Source organism: Adelges cooleyi, unplaced genomic scaffold (assembly GCF_023614345.1).
Source record: "Adelges cooleyi isolate 19-005CV unplaced genomic scaffold, UGA_ACOO_1.1 ACOO_flye_CR_arks_rails_tigmint_CR_PRNA_108, whole genome shotgun sequence".
NCBI classification, from domain to species: Eukaryota; Metazoa; Arthropoda; class Insecta; order Hemiptera; family Adelgidae; genus Adelges; species Adelges cooleyi.
In genome coordinates this window covers 9,984,740-9,996,810 of record NW_026095761.1, presented here as the reverse complement: position 1 = coordinate 9,996,810, position 12,071 = coordinate 9,984,740, and the positions used below count along the sequence as shown (strand labels likewise).

The window sequence follows — 12,071 nt, the reverse complement described above, 5'->3', positions numbered from 1 at the left end:
ATCTACTAATGAAATGCTGGTATATTTATTGAGTCCGGGTTGCATGAACGCTCATTAGGTGTTTAGCAAATTTTCTATCTCCGAACATTTAGTGGTGCATTAAACATCATTTAAATGTCACCTAATTGGTCTATTACATTTTAATAAATTACTCGATTTAACAAGTTTTATGAACTTTGCTATTAATATTATTAGTATGAATTTAAAAAATATCTTCTCAGCTTTGCATTATTTATGAGCTAAATAAACATTTATACAAATATCTGATTTCAATCAAAACTCAGAAAATATATATGTAAAATTTGGTAGATCCTAAGAATATGTATATCAGTACATAGATACTGATCAAAATCAGTGTTTTTTTATTTGAACATTGGCTTTTTCACAAGTGAGACAGTCATCTTATATATATGGTAATACAATTAGTCGATTTAACAAAACAAATACGATGCAGAAGACACGCGAGTCTAATAACAATGGTAGTCGGTTTTGTTGTGTAATCATTATAAATATGGGCATTATTTAATTGGCTTAATAGCGGTATAATGTCGATTTCATAGGCGCCACACAATCAAATTATATTAGCTTGTAATTGTTTTAAACTACCGACCGTTTGTCTCCAAGGTTATCATACTCGGGTGTAAGAATATTATATTATTATCAGAGCTAGTTGTAAGTACGTCCTACTACCGACTACTACTGATGGGCAACGAATTTTTTCTAATGTTTATTCTTACTTACCGATTTCGTGCTGGGCAATTTATAGTAGAGGGGTACGACGTAAAGTTCAAGTACCTCGAGTGTAGTTTTGTTTACAGATCAACCGGGGCCACAGTTTTTTAAATTGTTGTTGTTATTATTTATTATGAGAAACATTTAAAGCACAATGTTCTACGTACACCATCTCGTGTAGACTCTAAATGCAAAACTGAGACGAGAGTATAATTTTAAAAATTTAGATATCGTAAACAAGACACAATAATAATTATTAATAAAAAAATTGTATAATATGTATAATAACAATAAAAATACTTACGGGCAATGTGCGTGCGGATTGTTATGCTTAGACAGTCTGTGTAACGCAGTGAAAATGTTTAATAAATATTAACAGGATCTATAATAATATAGTAATACTATCGCGTGGTTTTCTTATTATTTTAATGCATACAAACACATTATAACTCCGTTACTTGAACCAAAACGTCAATAGCGTTTAGTTGCGACCGCTGTTGTCAAACAAATGAAACGACAATAGATTTCTTACATTTATTTATATGTTTTCTTTGATGCAATTAAAGGTTAATGGTTAATGGTTTTAGGAAAACCAATCTGGAAATTCTCAAGGTTTTAACGATATTTAATAACGAGATGTTTCACTAATACTTTTGAGTATATTGTGGAAAGTCCAGCGAGTCCAGTCATAGATGAAGATATCAAAGCCCAAAGGGTACTCTAATAGCACCGGGAAGTTGAACAGAGAATGGGAACTCGTCATTAGGTTTTCAACTTCTTAGTGCTGCAAGACGAACACTGACTGACCGCAATATCCAAAAAGACTGCATTCTCTTGCCTGTAATTGTAAATTCTAACTATGGCAAAACCGAAATACTTTTGTGTTAAAAATAATGTTGAACCGTAAAAATACTGTGTAGAAACAGGTTAATCAAACTAATTGCAATAATCTAATATTATATTACCTTTTAAATTAAAAAAATATATATTAACAAAACCGTGTGCTTTAAGTAGGTATTAAAAAATATCTGCCCACGTTTTTTTCTTTTTGGCTTTATTATAGTAGCATGAATTTGGCTGTAACATATATCAATGGATACTAATTAGTAATTACAGTAGCTATCGAGCCATACACTAAATTACCCGTGTTGCGTGTTATTGAAATGTAATTCAACACAATTTTGAAATAATATTATTTACACTAAAAAATCTGTTAGCATTGTTCGACATATTGTTTTGGTTTACTTTTTGGAAAAACCGGAAATAAACGGGAAGTTCCTGTTTCCTTCCCGGTATTAAATAGAAATCCAGTAAGCTACCCCATACATGATTGGGTACTTCCCAACATTGGACATTCGGCGTACCTGGAGTAGCCTTATTAACTTCCCATTTATAATGCCGGTAGGATAACGAGCATTTTTCGTAGCTAATAAATTATTATTTTTACAATGTTGTGTTTTTTTTATGTGGCCCGACGATATCTTCTCAACCCCTGAACTGAATTCTTTATAGCTACTCTACAGATCAGTAATCGTACCTAAAAGGTACTTCAATGGACCAAAAATTGTAAAAGTTTACCGCTTTCCTTTCAAAAATCGAGAAAAACACCTGAAAAATGTACATAATTCTCAACTTAAAATTACGGCGCGCAATAACTTTTTTAAAAATAACCGAAATTGTTCAGAATATTCTTCAAATAAAGTGCTATCTATATACTTTGAAAAATAAAAAAAATATCAAAAACCTTTTCCCCTAGAAGGGGTAGAAACTTTTTCTTTATTTCTCTTTTTCCGGCTAACTTTTAAGACTTAAGGTTTGAAATTTAGAATGAAGATGGATCTGGTGTGGGGTTATAGATGTTTTTGTTTGTTTATGTAGTACCTAATCATGGACAATTTTACTTGACAAGTAATGTCTACAAATTATGACAAAAGTTTTATTAATCTTAACCAGAACCTACTCAAAATAGAACAAACCTTAAACATTTTTTTCTGTGTATAAAAAAATTCAAATCATATAAACTGTTGCTAACGTTGCTGTTTCGTACGTACCGTGTTAAAACGGTAGGTGACGTGCATGTAGCACATGATGATTTTATGTACTAGGTACACTGGAAAAGTATTTATTGTTTTAATTTTGTGATTAATTAATTTTGGCGGTCTAATAAAATTAAGAATATGTATTTTATTGCGTAAGGGAATCTCATAATGACTTTGCCCGCATATAGTTTCCTCAAAAATATATTCCATAATATAAAATTAAAACGAGTACACATTTGTTGTATACATGTGCATTATTATTGTTGTATTAAAAAAGCGTAGGTACGAAATGGTGTTTGTTTTTTCAGCAGTTTGTTTCGCAAAATTTTAGTATATGACCTACTGTATACATAATTGGATACTCGTGACCCAGCTGTTAAAATACCAATATTTTGCTGCCATAGTAAAATTCACAACAAATAATAGACTGTGTCGGGTAAGCGGTCCTACAAAAGTTTGAAATATTGGAATCATATATTTTTATTTTGTGTATTAAATTATTTATTATTTGTTTTATGTATGTAAGGTATATAATATTATATTGTTTTGTCGAGTTACTAAATATTTAATTAGAACCGAAATAATATTTTTATTTTTACCAAAATATTATAATTCCAACTACTCATCAATTATTATTGCGAGGTAGTCATTCCGAATATTTAATAATGTTTGTATATATTTTTTTGATACAAGGATTAATTACAGTAGCAATAATTTATAACTATATTTAAAGAACATGTAGTTTAAATTGGAACATCCGATTTATTACTACGATTGTACAATAATGACAAAAAATATCACAGGAATACTTTCATATTAGGGAGGGAGGGGCATGATGTCACGATAAGATATCTTAATTGTGATACTAATTGAAAAGTAATGCAAACTGTATTTGAGAAATTAAAAAAATATATATTTATATATTAATGGTAGCGATTACTTTACAAATTTTAGCTTTGTTAAGTTTCATTGAAAATGTTGCTTATACGTTGAGCCTTAATAAATGCTTGAGTAGAGGCCTCTTAAAACGCCTTGACTCAGGCCTCTGTATTTTGCTGCACAATATACTTTATTTATAAGTATTAAATATGTACCTAGTATGTAGGTCTATTGTTTTAGTATTTCTTAAGGTATTACTTTTACAATGATGTGTTCTAGGAAAACGTTGAAATATGGTGTGAAGGCGCCATCAATATAAAGTGTATGTTTTCCACAAATTATTATTTCAAGGTAACCTACATTTTAAAGATTTTATAAAAATATATAAAAAAAAGATATTTTAAATTTATTTGGACTTTTGCGTTTTGTAAAAATGATGAACTTTTAAACCACAAATAAAACTGATGTATCCATTTTTTTAACACATCGGCTAATTTTTTTGAATTTTCTATACATATGTCTCATTTTGGTTTTATGTTATTCCAGAAATGCTAAGACCTAAACAAATTGGATGGTAATTCAGGCGTTCAGATTTACCACCATTGAATACTCATTTTTTGCTTAAGTTAGACATAATATTATTTTGGATAATTATAATAATAGTATGAAAAATATTTCAATAAATAAGAAAATTGTTTTTTGGTGTTATAATATAAGTACCTATCAACCTTGCTATAAACCAACAAGATAAAAACTACAAAGTTTATTTTGTTTAATTTGAAAAATAACTTTTAATATAATATTTACGAATCAAACTCATCGTCGGATAAACTATAAATGTTTTTACATGAAAGAATATTATATATCATACTTTTTGGTTTTCATTATCTTCAATTTGTTTTACGATTTTTTCTAAATCTTCCAAACCAATGTTTTCCATAATTTCCTTAAACTGTTCACTGTTTACTATAGCTGAAATAAAGTACAATACTTTTAATATTAGGATTAATGGTTGTTAATTGATTAACTACATTATTTCAATTATTATTGAAAAAAAAAATAATTAAAACATTATGTATGCCAATTCAGTCCTTCCACAATTACCTGCCTATAAAACTGTATTACATTTTAAATACTTTCGGAAACAATGATGTTTTACGACAATCGACTTAGTACAGAATCATGAAATGTAATTAAATCAAGTACCTATTTTATATTCAGTTGTTAATTACGAATTTCGTAGAATTTACAGAATTCCAGAATTTATTTTAAATAATTGAATTTGTACAGTGTAGCTATTATTCTTCAAAAATTATATATATATATATATATTACATGTAGCTGCTATTAAATGTTACTTAAAAGTAAAACTGTTAGTTATTACCTGGTATGATTGGTAGTTGTAGAAACTTTTCCTTAAGCAGTGTACTTTGTTTAGTTATTACATCGTTCAAAACAGAACCTGACCGTATTAATTTCTCCTCTTTACTTATTTTATCCCATACATACTTTATCAACTGAAATGTTTTCATTAAAGTTCATTACAAAGACATCTAAAAAATTGTTTAGTAGAAGCTGAAATAACTTAGCAGCTAATATTCCTTTTTATTTTTAGTTTGAGTATTCATTTATACTATTTATTAGTCAACAAAATTACATTTTTAAAATTTAAGTTCTTATAATAATAGTAATATCTTAATAGATATTACAAAAGGTTTGTGGTTTTTTTAAATAAAGTTCAAATTTGTTCATTTTATTTTAGACCTTAACGAAATTTTTTTTTTATAATAATTCGCTTTTTAATTAAAAACTAATGACCTTTTATAGTACCCCTTTTTTATTTCTAATTTTTTTCGTTCTTTTTAGTTTGAGGTTACTAGCTATTTTATTTTTATAATTTTTTATTTAAATTTAGTATTTAAAAAAAAGTTACAACATGGTAGTTGCTAAGATATAAAAATAAAGATTTCGAACTAGAAAGCGAAATTGAGAGGTGAGGTAAGGATTACTTTAAACTAAATAATTATTTTTAAAGTGCACACAAAAGCTTCATTTATTAAAAACTACTGATTGTTATCAGATTGATGATAAAATAGATTTACTTTTTCAGGAGTTTGCTTTTCGTCAGATCCAGCAGACTTTGCTAACGGGAATTGATATATTAAAAATAGTAAAATAACACATTTTAAATACATTTTTTCGTAACGTAAAATGACTTTTTTAACTAGGCGAACCAGTTTTATATTATTAACAAGGACAATAAAGATCTAATATTAATGTTAAATGCGTCTTAAACAATAAACCGTCAAGTCAATGGGTAAAACGTTAATAAAACCCAAAACCGCAAAAGAAAAACAATCTTTACTTTCACACGAATACCCGTTCTTCATCGACTGTGTAGCCGTCTTAGCGCAAACAGCAGACTGATCAACGATGGTAACATTGTCGCCGAAGTAGGTACTCACATTCGTGCAAAAGGAAAGCCTGTTTTATTTGTGCGTTGAGTTTTCAATAATATTGTACATACATATTTATACAAGTTACTTTAATTTAAAATTATGACTAGCAAGTTTTATTTTAGCACTGACTCATAGCTAAAAGTTGTTAATTTGATAAACATATTGAATTTTTTTTTTTGAACTTTCAACGTTGAGTCGAGAAGATACTGGGGTTACAATGATGAATTATATTTGTTTGTGATATTAAATTCACGATAACATTTTAACCACTGGACTGTTGACAGACCATATTTATACATACGCACGTATTGACTATTTAAAAAACAATGCATTTAGACAAGCATGTTGTTTGAGTGTTTGGTCTTAGGGGAAGGGAATACGGTTGGAGTAGTACGCACAGATAAAAAATTTAATATTTTGTTTCATCACACGGTACACCTATCAAGATGAAATGGGTAATGTGTATAATAAAAAACTAAACTAATAAAAGAATAAATATAGTTTCACTAAATTAAGCGTGTGTTGTTCATAATGTTTAAATTAACGAAAAATATCAAATTAAATAATTAAGCATAAAGCATTGCCCATATCATGAGATCTGCATGAAAAAAATATGAAATAATAATAAGAACAATAAATAATAAAACTAATTACACAAATAGTAACCTTGCGAGGAAAGGATAATTCTACAAATTTAGTATTATGTATATTATGCATAATCTTAGTAATATGTAAGTACACAGAATGTGTGAAAGCGGTCTGGTATTTAGACGTTTTAGACCTAATAGATAGGCAAAATTACGCCTATTTAAGATGATCCTATTTTAATTCTATGATGGTAAATGAATTCTTGGGAGATTTTACTAGGCTTGTAGAAAACGATTTTTTTTCCTATGCATACAAATTGTTTTTTAATTTGGAAAAATTAAAAATATATTTATTTAATTACAATTAACAGAATTGTTTATTATTTATTGTTTAGTCAAAGAACACGAATCTCTTTACAAAATTGAAATCGGACCACCATGAGTAGTCAAAATTTTGTCTAGCTTTTTGGTCTAAAATACTACCAAAATGGCGTTTACTCACTGAAAAAATTGTATAAGATAAAAATAACACTTTGCAAGTTGTGACTTATACAAATTAATCTGTAAATAAATTTACATGGTTGAAATTCATAAAAAACCGCATATTTTTCTTAAATATTGACTTAATAATAAAACTCCTTAAAACTCGTCCGCTTTCAAACCCCTCAAGATACACAACAATATTAACATTATTCAACATACTGAAAAATGGCAATAAATCATATTTGGATGAAGTGTAAGTAGTATACTTAACAATTTACTTAAAATGTGTTATTGAACACACTAAATATTTTTAAACGGTTTGAAGACGATTTTTTTCATGTAAAAATAAAATAACCTTGATATGTTTTTATCATATACAACTGACTGATTCCATTTAAAAACAAATAATAAAATATCTTTTTTAGTGTTTATTTATCTATAAAACCAGCTTTATTAGTACACTACTAAATTTAGTTATTGTATTATAACATAAGAGTAACTATTATCTTAAAAATATATCGTAGTTAAAACGCTTGACGAATTCTAAAATGTCTTTAAATTGTATTATTTTGTTTTGTTTATCGTACTCTTTTTTTTTAGCCAAATCTAAAGGCTTAGAAGAAACAGAAATGGCGGACGGCACATACTTAGATATTTTAGAAGAAATGATGATTGACGATAACGTAATTATTATTTTATCAATTATCTAATACGGAAACTGTTAGGATTACAATCGGAATTTCTCTATAAAATTAACTACATTTTTTATGCACTTTGTCCATACTGCGCTGGGTATTTTTAGCTGAAGTAGTTTGGCACTTGGTTCTAACACCCTAGCTAGAATTTAGTTTCAAACTACGGACCCTATCCACCTCTGTTGGACTTTACGGAGTGAAGAAAAAGCACAGTCTCGTCCATACTGGAAACTCCGAGAATAATAATTATTCAAAAGACGTTATAGACTAGTCGTATTTTCCCTTAAAAGTTAACGGTTAGTTTACGGTTTAAGAATATAGTAAATGGAATAAAGCTTTAAAAATATGTCAATTTAAGTATTAAGCAAAATTAATGATAAGCCAAATGACAAGTTTTTGTAAGATGAATTAAAACTGAATATTAAAGCTATAAATACTTCGTGCTATGTTTGCATGTTTGGTTGCATGATTGTATGTGTATTAAAAAATATTAACTTTGTGAAATTTAAGACGTTATAGTTGTACACATACATCGGTAACTAGCAATTAAAACAATACACATTTATAATTTTAAAAGCGCTATGAAGCGGTTTCATGTCTGTGTTTACAGTAAAAAAGCGTTTTGTTGTACTTATATTTAATAGTACCTTGTTTACTTTTTAGAAAATTAATTATAAGTATTTAAGTACAAAGAACAAGATATATTTGTTTTAAAAAAAACATTTTTATATTGTATTACTATCAATTAAACAGTAAAATAAATGTTTTTTTTTTTGTAGTCAAAACTAAAAAACATATACTTTATGCCATTTTATTTTTCTGGTGAATCCGAATTTTAACGCATCTCTACCATGTCTAGTTGTTTTTTAATAGCTTCGAAAGTTAATAAAACCCCGTTTGTAATGAAATAATTATTTAAAACATTTTTTTTAATTAATTTCAAAGAGAGTTTATCATTCCATTTTTTTTTAATTCGAAACTGGTCTCAGAACAATGAATTTTTCTTTTTCAGTTTTTTATACAGCAAGTTAGAATATTAAATTTTTTTTTTTGTCAACTGTTTGGGAATTTGGAGCTTCCATATTATTTATTAATAGCGTTTTGATTTATACAAATTACACATCGAGTGGGAATATAACTGGAGAAATGTTGTCTATACCTAATAAATATTGCTAAGCATTGATTTGTCTTTGTACTGCACATTTTTAATTTGTATTGTACGTGCTGTGTCTTACGGCATTCGAAACTAGGCGCCTGCTGGTCTAGAAACCTAAATAATAATAATGATAATAGAATTACCTAATATAATTGCAATGCAGCATTGTTTGAGTTTTATTTATTATGATCTATACTAAACGATCAAAAATATAATATTAAAGTAGTATAAAAGTATAATATGATACATTTTTTAGGTGATACTGAGTTTGTGGAATAATTTGCAGGAACAAGGTTCAATACAAAGTGGTTACGTTACGTTCGATACATTGAGTGACCGACTTCCTATATCTTTCCATGTTAAAACTACCATGTGGCATAATCTCCCAACACATTCTTCAATAGGTGAATATTATTTACATTGTAATTACCTGATAACGGGAAACTAAACAATAAAATGGTTAATAAATTCTCAATAACTAAATGGAATATGTTAATTTAGATCGGTTAATAAATTACCCATAAAATTGTATTTTTATTTTAGGAGACAAACTGGATTATTCAACATTTAAACAAATGATGAAAGACAACTTTGTAAAGCAAGAAGGAATTGAACTTCTTAAATTTATAAAAGGTGAATTATTTTGATGTATCACGAAGTGTGATGATTCAATTATCTAGTAACTAGTTTACCAGAAGAATATGTTTTTGATTTAATAATATTGCATTACAAAATTAAAGCTAATAAACACATAATCACAAAGTATTGTTTTTAGAACATAATTTTATTATTTATACATAATAATATAAATATTACATTTAATAAATACAAAAAAAGCTAATTAATTAATACATCAGAAATCCTTCAAAGAAAGTCATTTTATGGGGATAACTGTACAAGGTGTTAAAGTTTATAATGTTTGCGTTATGATATTAAATATAATTTCGGAAAACAATAATAAAAAGTAATTCCAAGATCAATTTAGGGCTTAAAACTCGCAGGAAATAAACAAATATTTTGGTCTTCATAATAACGTTTTAACTAATTTTTCTATGGAAAAAAATGTTCTTCATACTTTTATTCAGTTTAAAGATTAGAATCCGTTTATAAAAGGACACTAATGTCAAGTAATGTTTGTGAGTCCCGCAATTTGCAACGTTAGCACTGAGCTAGTCTATATAGTTTTATTGATATCGTTGAAAAACCAGTTTTTCAACAAAGAATAATACATAGATAAAATAAATAAATTAAAAAACTAAAATTGCCAACGGTGGTGAAATAATCTTTTAAAATTTGAAATGGATCACTCTTGCCCCTCAGCGGTTAAAGTTTTATCTTTGATTATGCATATTCTAATAACATAATTTATACATTATAAATACTATATATAAATTAAAGTTTTATTCTTTTCCCGGGAACGTACCAATGAATAGACTTCTTGATTGTCAGGCGGGAAATATATTATTTATAAAAGTATGTACATAACCGGATACCGGGTATCCGGGACAACAGGGTACTAGAAACGACAAGAAGGCCGATTACCCAATAACCGAACATAAAAAAAAACTTATTTACTTTTGTTTATTAATATGTTTTATTTTGTCTCTCATTATATAATTGTTTAAAACTACCTCTTTTTCCTTACACTTGTAGTATTATTATTAAAAACTATTTTTCAGCCACTGCTGGTTAGAATTGTTGTCATTTGATTTCTCTACATAACTTTAAATTAGGAAAAGTTTAGTTAGCTTTAGGTTTGCAACAAGCTGTAGCGGTAATATTGTTCCACCAAATCACAACAATAATCTGAGCTAGCTGAAATGGATAAATGTAAACATGTTCCCAACAAAAACGGAATAAACGATTATGATTACAATTGCTATGTGTTTTATACGTCTCGTCAGAGTTGTGCAAAATTGTTAAATCAGATGTCCAATGAATACAAAATATAAGTTAAGAATAACCCCGCCTATCACTGAATAAAGAATAATTTTTTATTCTAATAACTTAACCTAGATACCCGGTACAACCTGTGAATATTCATTTTTCCTAGTCGAAAATGTTCTAATTCACTCATCACTTGTGACACTCAAGTCATTCCCTTCCTTCCTGAACTTGCAGAAATGAAATTTTGAACTTTTGTTAATTTGTAATAAAAAAAAACTGTATTATTAAAGTAAAATTGAAAGTAATACATAATACTAATACTTTTATCAGTGTATAGCGTAATTGATTACTTTATGATTCTAGTACATAATCGATTAAAACAGAATAATCATGGTTAAACTAATCACTTAAAAAAAATTAATAATCAGTAATAATCATTACATTTTGACATAATAACTAATTATTAATCACCGAGTTGTAAACATTATATGATTAATGAGGATTTCTTAATTCCATGTTGCATAGTAAAATGAATATTTTGAAATTCTATTTTTCCCAAATAAGTTGTTTGACTATAAACTACGAATATCACATCATTCATCCGAATCCAATGAAACCCTTGGGAATATGCCCGCTAAAAGTGTTTTTATAAAAGTAGTTTACCTAATGCTAAAATGTTACGCCTCGGCCCAGGTAAATATGCAGAATTTATGTTATTAGATCAAAGATAAAAATTTAACAGCTGAGCGGCGCGGGTCAACCAACCGAATTCAAATTTCGTAGGCTTTTCACCACTGGAGTTCCAATTTTATAATCGACTTAAGTTAAAATAAAGACTACCGTAAAAGCTCGGATTATATTTTACAAATACCGGCGACTGTCGGAGGCGGCGGCGGCGGTGCGTTTGAGATGGAAATAAAAAACCATAGCCGAGCGTTAATGTTGTCATTACCAATAGGCGTTGTCTGTTTCCTGAACTACATATTATATATGAGCGAACGTGAATAGTTTTCGTCACAATCGATAACGATACACAACAAATAAAAAACAAAAGCCTATTACTACCGTTCGTAAACAATTATTGTATTATTTATTATTTTAATAAACCAGCTCCAGTACTCGTAGCTGTTATCCTCGTGGAGTAGTATCTGCGT

General features: G+C 28.0%; 1 protein-coding gene across 1 annotated transcript; it reads left to right on the top strand.

Moving 5' to 3' along the window:
• Nucleotides 1-7,666: 7,666 nt before the first annotated feature.
• Nucleotides 7,667-9,812, top strand: LOC126841947 (uncharacterized). Its single transcript, XM_050578771.1, has 3 exons — nt 7,667-7,862; nt 9,287-9,434; nt 9,574-9,812. Exons 1-3 carry the CDS (start codon nt 7,728-7,730, stop codon nt 9,675-9,677), a joined length of 387 nt encoding a protein of 128 aa, XP_050434728.1. The 5' UTR covers nt 7,667-7,727; the 3' UTR covers nt 9,678-9,812.
• Nucleotides 9,813-12,071: the final 2,259 nt, after the last annotated feature.

Bases quoted from the DNA above. Each gene is read 5' to 3' on its own strand.
- LOC126841947 (XM_050578771.1), top strand. From the start codon at position 7,728: ATGTCTTTAAATTGTATTATTTTGTTTTGTTTATCGTACTCTTTTTTT. The intron at 7,863-9,286 runs GTAATTATTATT...TACATTTTTTAG, and splicing joins AAATGATGATTGACGATAAC to GTGATACTGAGTTTGTGGAA. The intron at 9,435-9,573 runs GTGAATATTATT...TTTTTATTTTAG, and splicing joins CCCAACACATTCTTCAATAG to GAGACAAACTGGATTATTCA.